This window comes from Corylus avellana, chromosome ca4 (assembly GCF_901000735.1).
Source record: "Corylus avellana chromosome ca4, CavTom2PMs-1.0".
Classification (NCBI taxonomy): domain Eukaryota; kingdom Viridiplantae; phylum Streptophyta; class Magnoliopsida; order Fagales; family Betulaceae; genus Corylus; species Corylus avellana.
Window position 1 is genome coordinate 824,105 of NC_081544.1, and position 19,342 is coordinate 843,446.

The window sequence follows — 19,342 nt, forward strand, 5'->3', positions numbered from 1 at the left end:
ATTTATCTAAGATTAAAATTTCTTTATTTTTAATTCAAATGACGTAGCTTTAAAGGAAACTAACATAATTTTTCTAAAACGGCATTTGCACCAAACAAAAATTATTATCTTCTTCCTTCTTCATCCACTTCTAGGGGGGAACTAGCCCCAAAACTCTTGAAGTCCCTTAAAATTCTATGTGTTTTTATGAGATGGACCCTCCAAGTTATATGATTCCAAAAAAATCATTGTTCGAATATATTGTAGCACTGAAATGTTTTCATGGAAACTTCATTATTGTGATTAATTAGTTTCTCTTAAACTTGTTCTATTTGACTTGTTGTTTTTGTTGAAAATGGTCGAGACGAATTTGCAAGAGAAAAAATGGAAGTGGGTGAGATTTTTTTTTTTTTTCAAATTGGGTTTTGAGGAACTTCATTTAATTCAATTTATAAAAATGACATATATCCCTTCTTCCTTTTTTTTTTTTAATAGCATTTGAGATGTACATGCTTTTTTAATAAATTTATTTTAAGTTTGTTTTTACTATTAAAAAAACATATGATTTTCATATACTCAAGAGATATATGTTATTATTATAGATTGAGTTAACCCATTTTAAAAGAAAACTGTGTCAAAAAAGAAAAAGAAGAACATGCAAACACGTTTAGAAAGCTTTTGTTAGTTCCCTTTAAAGCTATGCTGTTTGAGCTAAAGATAATAAAGCTTTAATCTATAGATTTAAAATAAGAGGAGATGTCCGATTGTTTTTCTACTGTTCTACATAATGTAAGGGGATTCAATAAAAAAAAATTCTTACTTTGCGTCAAATTTTATAGATTTAATAGTATATATTATTATATTATTTAAAATTTTAAATGATGCGAGTCCCAAGGACAAAACTACATGACCCCTTGGAGGGCAGCCTCCCAAGGGGAGTCCCCAAAATTTTTTTTAAAAATCCTTAAAATTTTTGAAAAATTAAATTTTTACCTCTAAATTTTTAATTTTGCCTCCCCCAAACTCTAAATGCTAATTTCGCCCCTAGATGTGACACCTCGTTTAAATAATGTGGCATCATATACATTGTCAGATGCAATATAACAAAATTTGACCGTAAAATAAATCATTTTTTATCTCACCTATTCCTTGTTATCTAGGAACTAGAGTCAAAATATTTATTTGTTCTCATTTACTTGTTTAATATATAATGGATTTATTACTTTCTATTGTTTTTATTAACAAAGTGCCATGCAAGTTTTAAGAGGTTACGCTTGACCTAAAGAGACATTATTTAGTATCGTTTTCACTGTAAAAACGATTCTATTTTTGAATTCAAACGCTATGTTTAGAATCTTTTGCCAAGAGTTACTATTTAAACGTTACTATATCAATAGTGATTTTTTTTTTTTTTTTAAGCTTAAGACGTCAATCTTTCAAGTTTCAAGTGTCACTATATACGGATTTTTTTTTGTAAGGATAGGTGTGATTTACATACTTCTATTTTTCTTATCAAATCGACGTATTTGTACTTTCAACTTAATTTTTTTTGTATCTCTATCACTTGTAGAATATAAAGCTTATTAGGAATTCCCTTAATCCAATCGTATTAAAAAATCAGTTTAAATTAAGCTTTTAATGTATTATTATACAAAAAACCTTGAAAAACATTTCCTTGGACAGTTCTATCCTTAAAAAAGAAAATAATAATAATAATAACAATGAAGAGGAGTTGTTTGGGTATGCGCATTATGGAGTCCTCAAGTCGAACAACAACCTGTTTGGATACAAAGAAGGCGTCAGATAGTAAAGTGCGCACGAAGTATAAATGGCTCCCATCACCTCCCTGCGCATTTTAGGGCAAGTCCTCAAAAACTCACGGTTTTTCCAATCCTTCTGACATGGAATCCATGGCATGAATGGTACCCTTCTCTCTCTGTATCTCTTTGTGTATGTATGTGTATATATATATACATAGAAGTATTGTATTTCTATATTTCTATTTTGGAGAAACATGTGCAGTCAGAGGAGCTCTTAAAATGAAAGAAGATTGTGTTTTTTGAGTGATTTTTTGTGAGTGAACACAAAAGCCCATTTTTGATTTTCCATTTTTTGATAATGGGCTATCCTCAATTTTGCAGAATGTGTAAAAAATGTGATTGAATTGAGGTGTATAGTATGTAATACGTGTCTCTGTTTATGTGTGTATGTAGTTGTTTGTAATGCATTCATAACCAGGGAAAGAAGAAGCTGGGAAAGTTTTGAAATTCTGAGGTTATTTGGAGAAACATGACACGGGTAATTGATGGTTTGGGTGAATGTGATTGAGTTTAGCTCAAAATTTAAGAGTGAATTTGTTTGTGCTTTGTAAGACATTCATGATCTGGTAGAGATGATTCATTATCAAACAATATGTGTAAAAAAAAGCTAGTGTTGTAATGTGGTTCTGAGGAAGGAAGGAAAAGCATGATAAGGTTTTTGTAGTTTTGGGACGGACAATGATGCATTTGAAGTGGTTTGGTGTATTGCTGAGGAAAATATGAAAATGTAACTAGATTATTTGATAGGATTGAACAGAAATTAAAAGATGGGAATTCTATTACAAACAATTGGTTTGTTTTATGGTATTTAACTGTCAGATATAGGTTAGCTTGAATGAAATCTGAACTGCAAGCAAAGCACCATTTGCGGATTGAAATGTGATGATCAACATAAACACTATTTAGAAACTCCTCTGAGCAACTATGGAGATTCCTATAGAATTGTTTTGATAAATAATTAATTCATTGAAAAATAAGAGAATGATACCAAAGTAGTGACTTTGCCATAGTTTAATTGATTGTTTACATCGACTTCTGAAGTATGAAGAATCATCATCATTGTTACTATTTTTTTCTATTATTTCCCTTCGTGCTTGTCGCTGACCAGCATGTAGACAAGATGTCATTTATTATGCTTACATGTGCACTGATGTCCTTTTGATTTGATAGGAAATGAAAAAAAAAAAATTTATGCTCTATTTGTTATTTCGTTTCTCTGTTCTATAATGCATCATTCCATCCATTGGGACTAGGTTGGCTGATGAATTTTTCTTTCTCTTTTGTTTTTTTAATAGACATGTCTTAGGTTGACCTTGCGTGGGTTAACGACTAAGTATAATGTCTGAAGAGGCTGGACCAATGTTGGTGGTTTATGATGATCCCTCAGATCAACGATCTTTGTCATTGGACGATACTAGTAGCACAGAGGAATCACCTGATGAAACCAGGCTCTCCCTAGAAACCACTAATGATGCAATTCCATATATTGGGCAAAGGTTTTCTACTCATGATGCTGCTTATGAATTTTATAGTGAATTTGCAAAGCGATGTGGGTTCTCAATCCGGCGTCACCGTACAGAGGGAAAGGATGGGGTTGGCAAAGGACTAACGAGACGCTACTTTGTTTGCCACCGTGCTGGCAACACACCTATCAAAAACTCAAATGAAAGTAAACCTCAAAGAAACCGTAAATCCTCCCGGTGTGGATGCCAAGCGTACTTGCGGATAAGCAAGACAACAGAGTTAGGAGCACCTGAATGGCGTGTCACAGGTTTTGCGAACCACCATAATCATGAGCTCTTAGAACCAAATCAAGTTCGTTTCCTTCCTGCATACCGGACCATATCAGATACAGACAAGAGCAGAATCCTTATGTTTGCCAAAACTGGAATTTCTGTGCACCAGATGATGAGACTTATGGAGCTTGAGAAGTGTGTGGAGCCAGGATATTTGCCTTTCACTGAAAAGGATGTGAGGAATTTACTCCAATCATTCAGGAAATTAGATCCTGAAGAGGAGGGCATAGATTTATTAAGAATGTGCAGAAACATTAAGGAGAAAGACTCTAACTTCAAATTTGAGTATACACTTGATTCAAACAACAGATTAGAGAACATTGCCTGGTCATATGCCTCGTCAGTCCAGTCGTATGAGATCTTTGGTGATGCAGTTGTGTTTGATACAACACATCGCTTGACTGCATTTGACATGCCACTTGGGATTTGGGTTGGAATGAATAATTATGGTATGCCTTGCTTCTTTGGCTGCGTCCTTTTGCGTGAGGAAAATTTAAGGTCATTTTCATGGGCATTGAAGGTAATGCAAAAGTAATTTTGTCTCCCTACCCACCCCCACCCCCCTCCCCAGCTTTCCAACTAATCTGTCACCTTATATTGCACATGTGACTGACATAAATTTTAATTGGACCACTCAATCAATTGCTTCTCTTATGTGGCATAACCAAAATCAAAAGGCAAGTTGAAGGATAGAAACATAAACTTTGAAATTTAAAAGCTGGATGTTTAGGCAATCAGGCAGGGAGTAATTGATGCAGTAGGTGGTCAGAAGTGATTGGCCAGTTAGGTTTAGACCCTGCATAAGATAATGTTGCATAAGTGATTGAGTTTCACATGAGGGAATTTGTAATTGGGAGTTAATTTTATCTATGTTACAACTAAAATGTTGGCCGCAATTAGGATGGTCACTGAGCATGTACCTTTCAGATTTATAGTAGTCAATTTCTATGACTTTAGGGTTCTTTCCCCCTTCCCCCCGGTAAATGCAGATGAGCGCCTCCTGTTATTGTTTAGTGCCTATTGGTTGTTCTTGCTGTCATCCTAATTGGAAGAAATTTTATTTAGGATGAAAATATCTTCACTTTGATGAATATGTTGCACATGCACAGATATATTTCCTTTTTCAAAGAGCATCACAACTCCCAAATTGACATTGGTGTTTGTTTCTGTTTTGTATTGTACACATGGAAGGCATTCTTGGGGTTCATGAATGGGAAGGCTCCACAAACAATTTTAACTGACCAAAATTTGTGTCTCAAAGAAGCAATAGCCATGGAAATGCCGATGACTCAACATGCACTTTGCATATGGATGATTGTGGCGAAGTTTCCATCCTGGTTTAATGCTGTACTGGGAGAACGTTACAATGAGTGGAAGGCAGAGTTCTTTCGACTCTACAATCTGGAGTCAAATGATGATTTTGAACTCGGTTGGAGGGACATGGTAAATTCTTTTGGGTTGCACACTAACAGGCATATAGCCAACTTGTATGGATTACGCATACTTTGGGCATTGCCATTCTTGAGAAGCCATTTCTTTGCGGGAATGACTACAACTGGCCAGTCAAAGTCAATTAATGCTTTCATTCAAAGATTTTTGAGTGCACAGACTCGCCTTGCACATTTTGTAGAACAAGTACGCTATTCTCTTTTGCTATTTGGGTTCAATTTGATTAAGATATTATCATTTAGATGTGGTTTTTGAGTGTATTATTTTGTCATTTCATGATTGCTTACAGTGTGTGCTCAAAACAATGTTCTACATTCTAGTTAGTCTCACGTAAAGATTAGGGATGCTGATAACATTATGAGAATGTTAGCATATGGAGATTCTATAATTGACTATGCTTCTATGTAGGCTTTTATGAATTATATCTGGCCAAGCCCCATTGCACATCCCCTTTTACCTAAGGGATGGTGAAAGATGAAATGGTTGGAGATTTTCCAGTACACTGGCCTTTTCATGTTCAAAAGGTTCTGGCCCTTTATCTTTTTTCTAACATTACCTAGTCTAGGAAAAATAGTTAGTACAACAAAAGAAGAAGGAAGAGTTATCAATGTTTTTAAGTACCTGTGTACTAGGGTTGCGCCCCTCAGCTCTTTTAATGAGATTGCATTACTTATTAAAAAAAAAACAAGTTTGCAAGTAAGCTCTTAAATTTCTCCTGGTATCCTTGTTCTTTTTTCTCCCTGTAGTTACGTATTTTCTCATGTATAGTTCTTGTGTACCTGGGATGGCCTTATGTTTTTCATGATATTTCAATTACTTATATTAAAAGAAAAGTAAGCTCTTAAATTTTATTGAACCAGTAATGGTTAGTCTCTGCATGTTGTGATCAATGCTTTGGGTAACCAGCAAAAATGAAGTTGCCGAAACATAATGACCTTTTCTCTTCAGAGCCTGCAGAGCAAGTGCTCCTTGTCATTCGCTAAATATTTTACTAGCGGAATTGTCAAGTTAAAATGGTGATTTTGTCTTTTGATGAGATACACGGGAAATCATTAATGAAAATGAAAATTCTGGGAAAAAAGGAGAAATATACATGGTAAGTCATTGGCTCAAATCCAATAAAGGGCTTTGACCTTTGTTTCTTTTTCTTTTTTAAGTTTTTTGTTCCTTTGGATAAACCCAGAAGGGAGAAAGAGATACTTTTGACGTGTATCTTGGAAAAGGTCAAAACCAAAAGGAGGTTTTTGAGTGTTTTCTGTCATTCATTTAATCACATTTTTTGTGGCTTTATGAAAAACTCTTTTTTGATAGGTAATTTATGAAAAACTCTTTTTTGATAGGTAATTTATGAAATGAAAACTTGCGACTTTATAACTAGTTCCATGATAGTAGAGAGTGTAGAGCACTTGCAATAAAAAATGTAAGCATTTATTTTTATATTAATGACTAACTTGCAATTAGCAGGCAGCCTATATTTGTTGGAGAAAGAAAACCAATTAAATTAACGAGTGATTTAAACCTAGTCCCACCCCAAATTGTTGAGTATAGGTTCGTCATAAATTTCATTTTATACATTGCCTGGTCCTTGACTTGAAATGTTAGTCATACGAAGACTGTTGTATTAAATTAAAACTTTTAACTGTTCTGAGAGCATGAAAAGACTTAAGATGATTAAGATGAAGCACACTGAACTAATTACTGGTAACAGCTTGGCATGCTGTAGAAATTTCTTGATTAATTTTACTATTGGAAAGTTGGTTTTAGCATTTGATCTCCATGCTTTGGAAATTTTTTGCCCTTTTTGATGGGGCTATTGGATATCAGTATGCATTGAATTTAGAACTTGATTCTGGTTCAACAGATTGATGAAAACCCTGTCTCAACTGTCTAGATAATTCTAATTGTTTGTTGGAGAAGCCTTTCCCTCCTTACGTATAGATTAATTGGTTGGGATTAACGCTTAGTTGAGTTGAGCAGAAGTTTTCCCTGTTTATTAATGTAAATTTGCACTAGCAGGTAGCAGTTGCTGTGGATTTTAAAGATCAAGCTGGAGAACAACAAACAATGCAACAGAATCTCCAAAATATTTGCCTGAAAACTGGGGCCCCCATGGAATCCCATGCTGCCTTGATGCTCACTCCTTTTGCCTTCTCTAAGCTACAGGAACAACTTGTTCTGGCTGCCCACTATGCATCTTTTCAGATGGATGATGATTTTCTTGTGAGACACCACATGAAAGTCGAGGGAGGTCGTAAAGTGTATTGGGATCCTCGGGATGGCATCATAAGTTGCAGCTGCCGTCACTTTGAGTTCTCTGGAATTCTCTGTCGGCATGCCCTTCGAGTTCTTTCAACAGGGAATTGCTTTCAAATCCCAGATAGGTATCTACCCATCCGTTGGCGCCGGATCAGCACACCCTCTGCAAAGCTCCTTCAGAGTGCTCCAAGTGATCATGCAGATAGAATTCAGTTTTTGCAAAGTATGGTATCATCCCTGGTGACAGAATCTGCCAAGTCCAAGGAGAGGCTAGATATTGCTATCGAGCAAGTTTCCATCCTTTTATCTCGTATAAGAGAGCAGCCAGTTTCATTACAAGGCATGAGAGATGTTTCCTCCATTCATAGGAGCCTTTGACTCAAGACCATACCATAAATAGTTAGCACAGTCTTGAATTTTCATTGAACGGAGGGATACACCCCAATTTTGGGCAAAGAAAGCAAGTCTAGGAGATTTGTAAAGCAAGCTTTTGGTAGGAAAGCCCCGTCGTGTGAAGACTTGGAGCTGGCTTGTGGGCTAACATCATTTGCATCACTTTTTTGGTAGTTTTGGTGCATGCAAATATTCTTTAAAAGTTGTGTTCTCCTTAGACATCATTATAAATGCTTGTCCATGGATTTGGATCCCCAGCAATTTTGTTGTCCAAATGTGAAGGAGCTTTTATGGGATCCACATGCCCAAACAGGTGGACGTGCACGTAAGTTTCATGACGGTTCTTTATCCCCAATCCTTTGGGGGATCGGTTTCACAAGGTTTCCAATATGTACAAAAATATATAGGAAGGACTTTTTGTGTTATATGTATGTATATCGTTGTGTTTGTGGTTTAAAAGGTTAGCTCATTTTGGTACTTAGGATACAAGAAAATTGTTTTTGCAGAGGCAATGGTGTGTTTGGAAGCAAGTGAAGGATTGAGTTGAAGATAGTTCCTTCCTTTCTTAAAGTGCCAGCATTCATTTGTTTAGTTATCTTCTTCTTGTTGTCTTTAGGGTAGGTTGTGGCTAACTTTTTCATTATTTGTAACTTGAGGGGAAAAGAAAGGCAACTTTAATAACAGAATTAATCTTCATGTGCTTAACAACTCATGATGTATTTAAACCTAAATTAATCTTCTTTAAGGTGCCGGCAGGGAATCTATTATTACATAAGATGGATTTGAATAAAGTAATGCAAGAAAAAGGAAAATGGTGATTAATTGTTTACACGTTCAATTTTGATTATTAAATTCAAGTACTTAGGCAACAACAATGGCCAGAGGTAAGTATTTTTGTGATTCTTTCAAAATCTTACAATAGCTTGAATTATGTAATTTTGATTCTTGAATCTTCATATAGATACATGTGAATGTGTGTTTATGAGTTTGTATGTATGCATGTGTGATATATATACTATAAGACAAACATATAGACTTGAGATTAGATTGTTTAAGATATGAGTTAATTTATCTAATTAAATTAAACAATAAAATATTAACATTAATTAATTAACTAATAATTAATATAAATTTATGAAAAAAATTAAATAATCATGACATTTACTTTATATATACAATGAATAAGTTAACCGAGTAGTTTGTAAATAAACTTGAATTCGTTCAAAAAATAAATTTAATTTAGCTTGAGCTTAGCATGAACATTCAATACTCAGTTGGATAACAATCCTATCGACAATGCTTTTGAGAGTTAAAAAGTATCGATTAAGTAATATTATATATATTTAAAAAAAAAAAAAGGTAACATTATATTAAAACAAAAAAAAACAAAAAACAAAAGAACAAAACGATGAGTTTTAGTCTCTACCGGCGTGCTGTCCTGGTTCTATGTAGTCTAGTTGAGAAGCAGGAAGAGGAAGAGCCCGAAGCAACGAAACCTACCAACTAAACAGTGCGTTTCGATCCTATCTTAGCTGTGGTCTTCATTCTTCTTATTCTTTGTGTACCGAACAACCATTATATTGGATGCGAGATTACTGTGGAATCTTTGTTCAATTACACGTAACACACGCGTTTGTTGATTGAGACAATCACATATTGCCTTCTTTTCATCTGGGCTTTTGTTCAATTCTTGCAAATTTTGTTTTTGTTTTTGTTTTTGATGCGTACAAATATTTACATGCTGTCAAATATGTGATTAATTATATATTATTTGATTTTGCTTTCCACCATTTTTTTGTCAATTTGAATTTTTGCTTTCATTTTTTTTTTTTTTAAAATCTGGGTTTTGCTTATATTTGTGCGTGTTTGTTCTTATTGGATTTCGATGAATGATAGAGCTTTGCATTTCTTGATTCATGTATTTCTAGATTTTCTATTGTTGCTATAGGTATATTTGTTTCCTTGTATTGTTAATTGCATATATTTGTGTGTTCTTGCTGGGTTTTGATCAGTGATGGAGCTTTCCGTTTCTTGATTTGTGTGGATTTTTGATTGTTGCTTTTAGGGGTAAATTTGGTTCTTTCTATTGTCAAATATTGTTATGTGAAAAAATGAAAGACCTTTAATTTTTAATTTTTTGATCCCTTTTGCTTTAATTTGCTTAGGAACCAATTGGAGGCACAATCTCAGATTCATGCTTTGTCTTTCATTTGGGGAAAATTGCATTTGTAGGGTAAAACATTGCTGGTGGTGGTTGTTGCAGATTGCTACAACTTGAAGCGATTTTGTTAGAAAAAATAGAAAAGAAATAAGAAAGAAAGGAAAATGCATCCTCCTTTAACACTACACAAGCACCCGATGTGCGCCGAAGTGAGTCCATCTTCATCTTCTAGCTTTATTCATGATTTACTATCCACAATTTCCTTAGGCTTATAAATCTCATCTTTTTATTTTGTGGGGTTAACTTTAAATGGATAGCTTTATATATTCATTTGCTTGGTTCTTATTATGAGATATATGGTCCTAGGATTTTGAGCTAAATCCGAGTAGTTGGGATATGTCTAGATTGAGTAGCAATAAGTAAGAGGAAAGGTGATTTTGACATGGTAACCCTCCTATCATCTATTTGCAAGAGAAGTTGGAATAGTTTTATGGCAATCGATGTAAAGTGAATTGTGTTTTGCTTCACAAACTATAAATGTCCATGTCATAATTTTGATTCTTATGTCCAGTTCATTGGAAGTATTTCATTCTTTCTTCTTTTTTTTTTTCTTCAAATCAAATGTTGGAAGATGGTGAATAAGTGGATAGATGTTGGTATGATTGTTCTATCTGATTTTGTGTAGATTATTGAGGAGTTCCAGAAGTGTCATATAGACCATCCCATTGGAAAATTCTTTGGTGAATGTACAGATCTCAAAATAAAGCTTGATCGTTGTTTCAGGGAGGAGGTGAGTTTTCATTATATGGGTCTTGGTTTTTCTCTGGTTGGGATCTTTATTTTATTATTCCCATAACAAGATCTTCAATTTCTTTTGACAGAAATCTCTGAAGCAGAAAGCAAACTTTGAGCAGAGTAAGAAATTGAAGGAAAGACTACAAGCTTTTAGGAAGGAAACTGCTGAAGAGAACAACCTTGTACAAAGTTAATGGGGAAGTGAGAGATCAACATCTTCATGGTAAACAGAAGTTTGAGGATTACTCCAAGAGCACTCATCCATGAACTGTTGCTGGTGCAAATAACATAAAGAAACTGTTGTTGTAGGAAACATGACTTGATATTTTGTTGCACATGATGATTTCATGGTGCTTATTTGTTCCGTTGAATTCGTGGGAATTAATCACATTTGTATTTCCTATTTAAGCTATTCACTTTTTAGTTGCTGGAGAGGGCTATTTGATAATTATGCATGTAATATTTTTTATCCATTTCTGGCTTTGCAACAAGATCGTCACCTAATCACATTTCATTGATAGATTCCTCGGTAAACATAAATAAATATATACATGTCTTAAAAGCTACATCAATTTTAGAGACATAAAGAGAATATAAGGTGACATTTAGCATTACCGCCATTACTCGACAAATTAAACTCGACGTTAGCCAAAAGTAGGTATAGTGTCACGCTCAACATCCCAAAACGGCATGATAACATCTGTCACTGCAACAAACTCTAATAAAATCTGAAAATTGAAACAATACAACCAAAGCAACTAAAAATTCATCAACACAATGTCAAAAGTTCACATATTATCGGTGTCCACATACCATAAAAAACCAAACATGAAGTACAATAATAACAAGAACTCCTTAGGATAAAAGACCACAATAGCAATTCCAACAAATTCTAAAATCCCCTGTGAAACGGAAGGTCTCCAAAAACAACAATTTAAGTAAATCAAAAACATAAACATGTCCACTGCTCCATAAACTAAAATACTGAGACAACTTAGCAAATTCTCACGAACACGCACCAAAAGACTCCAAATCCTCCAAGGCTGTCTAGCTAGAAGGATCCTGATCTTCTGTATCATCTGAAAAATGTTAATAAGATTTAATGAGTCACCTTAGCAAATAGAATTTGGTTAATCCAAGTGTGAGATAGTAATTAAATGAGTATAACAACATGAGAAGTTTACTTCATAATTTCAAAACAATTACAAAACACTTTTCTGTACATTACTTACAATTCAATGTGAGTATCAAAGAATGCTTTATGGCCATCTTCTAACAGAAAATTTTATTGTATACTGTGTTGCTGAATTTGATTAGAACAAGAAAATAAACTTCAATTAGCAGAGGCTATAATCTAACTATTGTTTCAATTAAAGCCAGACCATTTGGTTACTAAAAAGGAAAGAAAATTTGGATTCTCTTTAATGATATGCCATACAAACATAATAACAAGCCACATTTATCGAATCAACATAGCCTTCATCTTAGATTTTAGAATGGAAGCAAGAGGGTAATTTTTCTGCTCACCTAAACCTTCAAACAACATACATTTAAACCATAATATCTATGACATATCAAGCAAGATGAAAATGTAATGGAAAAAAAAAAAGGTAGTCCTAAGCCAAACAAGATTCGGGCTTTCCCAAGTAGCATATTGAAATTGAAAGCACTTGAAAAGGTAGGTTTGGCTATACAAAGCTCATTTAATTTAAGCTAAATTGCTGTCTTAACTAGGGTACGGAAACATACAAAAATTTATCATTAAATATTTGGGACAACTATTAGCGCCAATGATCAAAGATTGTGACAATCATGAAAACTCACAAATTCAGGTTTCAAACACAATTACACATGTCAAGATAATAGGCATGTAATACACCTTGAAAGAAAATAACATGAGGACCTTCAATGACATTCCTACCACCAACTTACACACATGAAGGGCTGTCGAGAAGGATAAAATGAAAACCACTAGTTGAAGCGGCATATAGATTGTAGCTTTTCTTTAATGGCTTCTTGTTGCCATCCCAATGCATTCCACCATGATTGTTGGACTTCAATACGTTCCAAATTGATTGTATTCTCGTTGCTGAGGGGCAATTTTGTCAATAATGGGCACATAGATATCACAATAATCTTCAATGACCACGTTATTGAGTCATTAATCCAGATGCTTCTTACTTTTGGAAGATTAAGAAGTTCTAGTGTCTTCAAACTTGGAAGCACAACAGGTTCCAACCCCATGTTTTCAGATTCCATAATTATCTCTTCAATTTCAAGACACTCTTCAACTTTTAAATTTTGCAGTTCAGAGAGTTGAGCAATCATACCATTGGAAAAGATCGTCTTTAAACTCCAACATTTGCGTAAAATCAGAGTTTTTAGTCGTGCTAGGCTTCCAGCATGAACAGGTCCTTCCCAAATGCTTGCTAATTTTGGGACATTATATATGCACATCACTTCTAAGCCTTCCAATGCACTTTCTTGTAAACTATCACCATCAACAATAGTTTCAATTTCATTGCATCCTTCAATCAAGCAACCTCGCATCTTGTTGATACTCTTGATATCAAAATCTGATAGATTTTTAGCCCCCATGTGGCCTATCAATTCAAATGCATCAGTTTCTGCAAGAACCTCTGAAATTGCAGGAGGTGCACCTTCACCATTTACAAACTTCAAATACGTCCTGATTTGATGATATTCAAAATATTCCAGGATTTGATATATGGTTGAGTAGTGGCCACCAACAGAAAATTGGAATGTGAAGTGATCATTTTTCTTCGATAGAGGGAAAATTGAAAGTGAAGTGAAGTCGTTCAAGGAAGCCACCTTCTGAGTAATAGGCTTTACAACATTCTCCAATTCCAGAATATCCTTATGTCCATTGATTCTAAGTTCTTCCAATAAGTCAAGGCTTGATAAGACATCTTCACCAAATTCCACATCGCTTGACTGTCCCCTGCCAACATTTGAGAATGATATACGTAAACACTTCAACTTTTTCAAACTTCTAATCTGAATTGGTAACTTATTAATCATAGTACCTCGAATATCAAGTATCTCAAGACATGTAAGTTTTTCTATGCAAATCGGGAGTTCCCTTAACAGGAGGCAAGAATTCAGATAAAGCGCTCTAAGGCGCGTCAAGCGAGATATCGATGATGGTAATAATTCAATTCGAGTGTCATGTAAGTCTAGAACTCGCAAGTTTTTCATGATTTCAAAGAATGACTCATGAATTACTTTTAGGGAAAGATTTTTCTGTAAGAACAATGTTGAAAGGTTACTGCAATTTTTCATTTCTGGTAAACGGCCCAATTCATTATTCATCAAAGAGATTCTTTCTACATGTTGACATTCTATGTCCTTGGGGGGTTGTCGCTGCTTATCAGGGATTCTGACAAAAAGTTTCAAATTATTGCTTCTAGAAGAAATTTGAAGGGCCATATTCCGCAGCACTTTGTGCATCTTTACGAAATTTATCCTATCACTCCCCTCTAGCAAGGACCGGTTGGTAAGTTCTCGCAATATTCCCCGCCCTTTCTCACGTTCACTTATGAAATCTTCAGCTTTCCAACATTCCAACAAATGATCTTCATATATTTTACAATTTTCAGCATATAATGCACTGTACAGAAAGCAAACCTTTGTATCGTCATCACCTAATTCATCATAACTGAACTTTAAGACCTCAATCAATTCATCCATGCCTTGGACTCCGGCATTCGGCCATCTCCGCAGATTGCGTAGCCCCTCCCCCCACAATGCAGAATTATCCTTCATACTTTTAAAGGTTCCCGCTACCGTTTTTATTAACAGTGGCAAACCAGCACACTCTCTAACAACTAATTTGACTGTTTGTTCAATACTCGAAAGATCTACATTTCGACATACAAATTCTTCCAGGAACATCAGATATGCATCATTTTCAGACAACAGTTGTGCATGAACTTCGTCATCAGTATTCATTTTTGCACAAATGTTATAATTTCTAGTTGCCAATACCACCTTACTATCCTTTTGGTTCTCCTGGATGCCTATATCACGTAGTTTAAACACATTCCAAACTTCATCCAAAAGAAGTAGGTACTTTTTGCCTTCCAACTCTACAGATATTCGATGAGCAATTTCAACAGGGTCATCGATGCCTTCTACATTCAATTTGAGTCGTTGAGTAATTTCTTGTTGCAACTTCTTTATGCTCCAATCCTTTGATACAGTTAACAAAATCACAATTTCAAAATCGTGAGCATTATTATTCACCGTCTCCATTATTGCTGTTTTTCCGACTCCTGCCATTCCCCAAAGTCCAACTTTTCTTACATTCGGATCTTTTAGGTGCCTTAGTATTTCTTCGACAGCCCGATGGAGTGAAGATGGCTTGCATTTTGTTTCGGGTGCATGTGTCACACGCTCGGGTGGTTTTTCAACCAATGGTACTCTTTCAACCAATGGTTCTCCTTTTGACCAAAGTTGTTGTAGTTCCACGCACTTCTCTTCCATGCATTTGCTTAAATTTATACGTTTCGTAGCAAAAGGTTTGAGTACTCCCGCCTTTCGTTTTGTGTACTTGTTATTGTATTTGGTTTCAAGTTCTTGCACCTCATTTTCACGATCTTTGACCCTAGAAATCCAATCTTTGCATTCTTCAGTGAACTGTTTTGTCTTGTATCTGTTTGCTTCATTCTCTATATCATTCCTCCTAGCAGACAGCTTCCCTGCTTCCTCTTTTAACCTTTTATAGTTATGTTCCAGATCGTTCCATAAATCCATTCGGCGCCTGATGCGATTAAGAATGCTTCTCCCATCTTTGTACACCTCAGCGGCTACTGGAGCACCTACTACTGCAAGCAGTGCTTCTGCCATATCTGTGCTACAACAAGAAATAAGTTTTTTTTTTTTTTTAAAAAAAAAAACATTGACAAAAGCTCCAAATAAAAAGCAAAATGAAGAATGAGTTATCAGTGTAGAGAACCAATATTTAATTTAGGTAAAATAGGGGTACGGGTAGTAAAAGATGCTAACTAGATTCCAGAGTCATGTTAGTAGCCGAACTCACACAGAATTACAAAATCAAAACAAAAATTTTCACAATCTCCATAAAAGGATTTTAAACATGGGACTCAATTTTTTTCAATCAATGAAGATTTATCCGGGCTTCTGCCTTTTATTTTAATTTATTCTTTTATATTCTTTATTCTAGTAATATAGCACGTGTTTTGTTGGTGGAGTATTTCCAGTGATAATTTATTATTTTATTACTGTATGCAATATAAAATGGTACTAATTTACAGACCTGTTTTCCTGTTGATTTATAGGTGGATCAAGCACATGCATTTCATGTCGAGTTGGCCTATACATCAGTAAGGCTCAACTTTAGAAGAATATTATGCCAATATGTCAGAATGTGAGTTTGACATCATGTCATCATGCAAAATTAATCTATTTTAATAAAAGCAATAGTATATTTTCTTTCCTTTTTTAGTAAGAACATGTTAGAGATATATTTCATTGCTCTAGTAGATCTAGGTTGTGTGGTCATAATTGAATTAATTTTGATAGGCCTGCTTTAGAGCGAGCAAGTTCACTTGAAGCCACAAATGTCCGTATTCAAGTTCACTTGAATTTAGAAAATAACATTGGAATATAAAAACACATTATAATTTTCCATTAGCACAGTAATATATTATTTTAAAAAATATATTATCTTAACTCTGAAAATGCAATTTTAATTAAAAAAAAAATTGAACCAGCAAATCTTTTAATAAAGTAATGATACAAGATAAAGTAAAGAAACCATATAAATAAAATTCATGATTTTTAAAATTTTTTATTGCTGTATTTATAAACAGCAATGTCTTTTAAGGAATGTTGATTCTTAAATACAAATAATACTCAATAACAAACTAAAAGTAAAATGAAAACACACTAACCTGAAGAATGGTAGTAAAACTGAGAGAGCAGGATTGTTCACTTAGTAAAATGAATTTTGGATGTGGCAAGGCACTGAAAGACAAAACTGACAAAAAGAAAATACAGTTAAATCGTTAATCCAGATTAACAATACAAAAACTCAAAAGTCAAATAAACATACACACATACATGCTCGAAGAAAAGAAATGAACATGCAAATACAGTATATAAACAATCGCATTTTTTTTGGCAGAGGGTTGTGAATACAAATAATACTCAATTACAAAATAGAAGTCAAACAAAAACACACTAACCTGAAGTAGAGAGATTTAGATGTTGAAAGGCACTAAACGACAAATACAAGGAAAGTGTGATCTGGATGTTGTAACTTGTAAAAGGTAGGAGGCATGCAAAAAAAAAGAGTTTTGAATGTTGCAAGGAACGTAGTATTAAACCATATTAAACCACACTTGTTGAGGTTTATCTCTCCCCCATTAAAAGGAAAATGGTTTAGACATAAATTTAATTAAACCATATTTGCAAACCCAAACGGTTCGGACAAAAATTTAAAATTATGAGAGATGCGCGTTTAAGTAGAGGGAGAGACAAAAAACTGTTTCAGCCATAAAATTATGGAAGAGTGAGAGTGCGTTGGCCCGTTGGGTTATGGGAGAGGAAAAAAAAAAAAAACCCGGTTGAAACATAAATCATGGGAGAGGGATTTAAGACATTTAAGTGGAGATAGAGGGAGGGAGAGAGAGTTAAGACCAAGAAAAAAAAAAGAGTTAAGATATTAAAAAAAATGGACACTTGTCGCAATTCTAAGCACTCTCTACGTCAAAACTCGGCTTTTATATGAATATATGATAATGATAATGACTAGCACATAACCCGCGCTATGCGTGGGATTCTTCATTATAATTTAATTTCAAAACTCAAACACATTTTTATTTATTATAGGTTAAAAAAATGCATGTAAAAAAATTTATCACGTCTTTTTAAATAAAAAGTCTTACTAAAGGTTATACGTTATTGAACATGTTAAATTAAATTAAAACATATAAATTAAAATATGTTAAAATATTTGTTCCCATAGTTTGAAATGAAAAGTATAAAAAAAACATATAGCAAGAAGAAAACATGGATTCGAGTTATTAAAGCATTAATAAAAAATTAGTAAGTATGAACAAAATCCTTTTTTCTTTTTTCTTTTTTTTTTTTTCTTTTTTTTTTTTCTTTTTTTTTTTATGAATACAAAATAAAAATAAAAAAATCTTCCACTTAACATTTAACTCAATTGAAAAAATCATTTCACATCTGGTTCATTGTTAAGTTATCTCTTTTGTCTTTCGAAAGAGTTTCTATTCTTTTTTTGCACAACAATTAAATAAAATTTTCCCTCTTTTGCTTTCACAAGTAGAAAAAACAATTCTAAAAAAGCTTAAAAATCTGAGTAAATCGCACAAACTAAAAAAAAAAAAAAATCAAATGAATTAAAACATAAGACCATTGATTTTAGTTTAATCCATATAAACTAAGATATGTTAAAATCTTTGTCCTCCTATGACTATATTAAAATTAAAATAAGTATTCATAAAATATATAGAAAATAAAAACTGGATTCTAATTATCAAAGTATGAATAGAAAATTAGAATATATAATATTATTGTTGTGTGATACCTATTATATATATTTCAATACAAATAAAACATGGATTGACGAAATCCCGGAAGAAATCGATGATGTTGTAATTCATATTATTTCGTGCTCTTAGTACTTAGAGCGTAACGATTTTGTTTTGTTTAGAGTTTCTACGCTCTAGATAAGTTTGTTGATGATGAATGAAGTTCAAAATGTTCAAAAAATAAAACATATATACTTCTAAACATTCAAAAAATTACTGTTTTTTTTTTTTTTTTTCAATACAAAATAAAACAAAATCTTTCATTCAACATTTAATGCAATCAAATAAAGCATCTCACATTAGGTTTATTGCTTAATTACCACATATTTGGTGTTTCCCAAAAAAAAAATGTTGCTATTTCTAGACAACAATCAAATAAACTTTTGTTTTCTTTTAAACAACACCTGAAGATTATCTCTCTCTCTCACACAAAAAAAAAACAACAACAAAAACAAAAAACCATAAAATATTCAAATGAATTAAAATACAGGACACTTAATTTTATTTTAATTCATATAAATTAAAAACATGTTAAATTTTTTTTTCCCACAGGTATAATTTAAATACAAAATAAAACCAAATATTTCTCTCAACATTTAATACAACCAAATAAATCCTCTCACATTTAGTTCAATGCATTTTTTGTACAACAATCAAATAAAATTTGGCTTTGTTTTGCTTTTAAAAGCAGAAAATTTTCCTTCAAAAAAAAAAGCAGAAAAATTACTTCCAAAATATGTTTAGTAAACCATACAATCAAACAAACAAAAAAAATCCCATAAAACATTCAAATGAAAAACAACTCAACCAAAAATTTTCGCGAACAATATAAATTAAAACATGTAAAAATCTTTGTTCTCGTAAGAGTAGTTGAAAATTAAATAAGTATATTAACATAAAAACTAGCAAGAAAACCTAAATTTTGATTATCAAAACATTAATAGAAAATTAGCATGAATCTCCGATATTGCTAGCGTGACGCTTATTATATTTCAATATAAATAAAATTCATATAATTCTGAACATTCCAAAAAATATACCGAGCAAAGTGGGCAAAATCATTGTTTTGATGAATACAAAATAAAACAATTC

At 33.3% G+C, this 19,342-nt stretch overlaps 2 protein-coding genes and 1 long non-coding RNA gene across 4 annotated transcripts; 1 reads left to right on the forward strand and 2 right to left on the reverse strand.

The window, feature by feature from the left end:
- Window positions 1-1,818: 1,818 nt before the first annotated feature.
- LOC132179644 (protein FAR1-RELATED SEQUENCE 11) lies at window positions 1,819-8,245 on the forward strand. 2 transcript variants are annotated; one of them, XM_059592398.1, is made up of 4 exons: window positions 1,819-1,901; window positions 3,095-4,115; window positions 4,787-5,230; window positions 7,061-8,245. In XM_059592398.1, the coding sequence occupies exons 2-4, from the start codon at window positions 3,138-3,140 to the stop codon at window positions 7,676-7,678; spliced, it is 2,040 nt and encodes a 679-aa protein (XP_059448381.1). In that variant the 5' UTR covers window positions 1,819-1,901; window positions 3,095-3,137; the 3' UTR covers window positions 7,679-8,245. The 2 variants fall into 2 exon arrangements, with proteins under 2 accessions (XP_059448381.1, XP_059448382.1); XM_059592399.1 differs by having other exon boundaries at window positions 4,787-5,038.
- Window positions 8,246-11,393: 3,148 nt separating this feature from the next.
- On the reverse strand, window positions 11,394-12,653 carry LOC132179673 (uncharacterized). The gene is made up of 2 exons (XR_009439949.1): window positions 12,582-12,653; window positions 11,394-11,728 (listed from the first exon to the last, which is right to left on the reverse strand). It is a non-coding gene; the product is annotated as an uncharacterized LOC132179673 (long non-coding RNA).
- A 52-nt stretch (window positions 12,654-12,705) lies between these two features.
- LOC132177161 (disease resistance protein RPS2-like) lies at window positions 12,706-15,518 on the reverse strand. The gene is made up of 2 exons (XM_059589399.1): window positions 12,831-15,518; window positions 12,706-12,738 (listed from the first exon to the last, which is right to left on the reverse strand). Exons 1-2 carry the CDS (start codon window positions 15,516-15,518, stop codon window positions 12,706-12,708), a joined length of 2,721 nt encoding a protein of 906 aa, XP_059445382.1.
- Window positions 15,519-19,342: the final 3,824 nt, after the last annotated feature.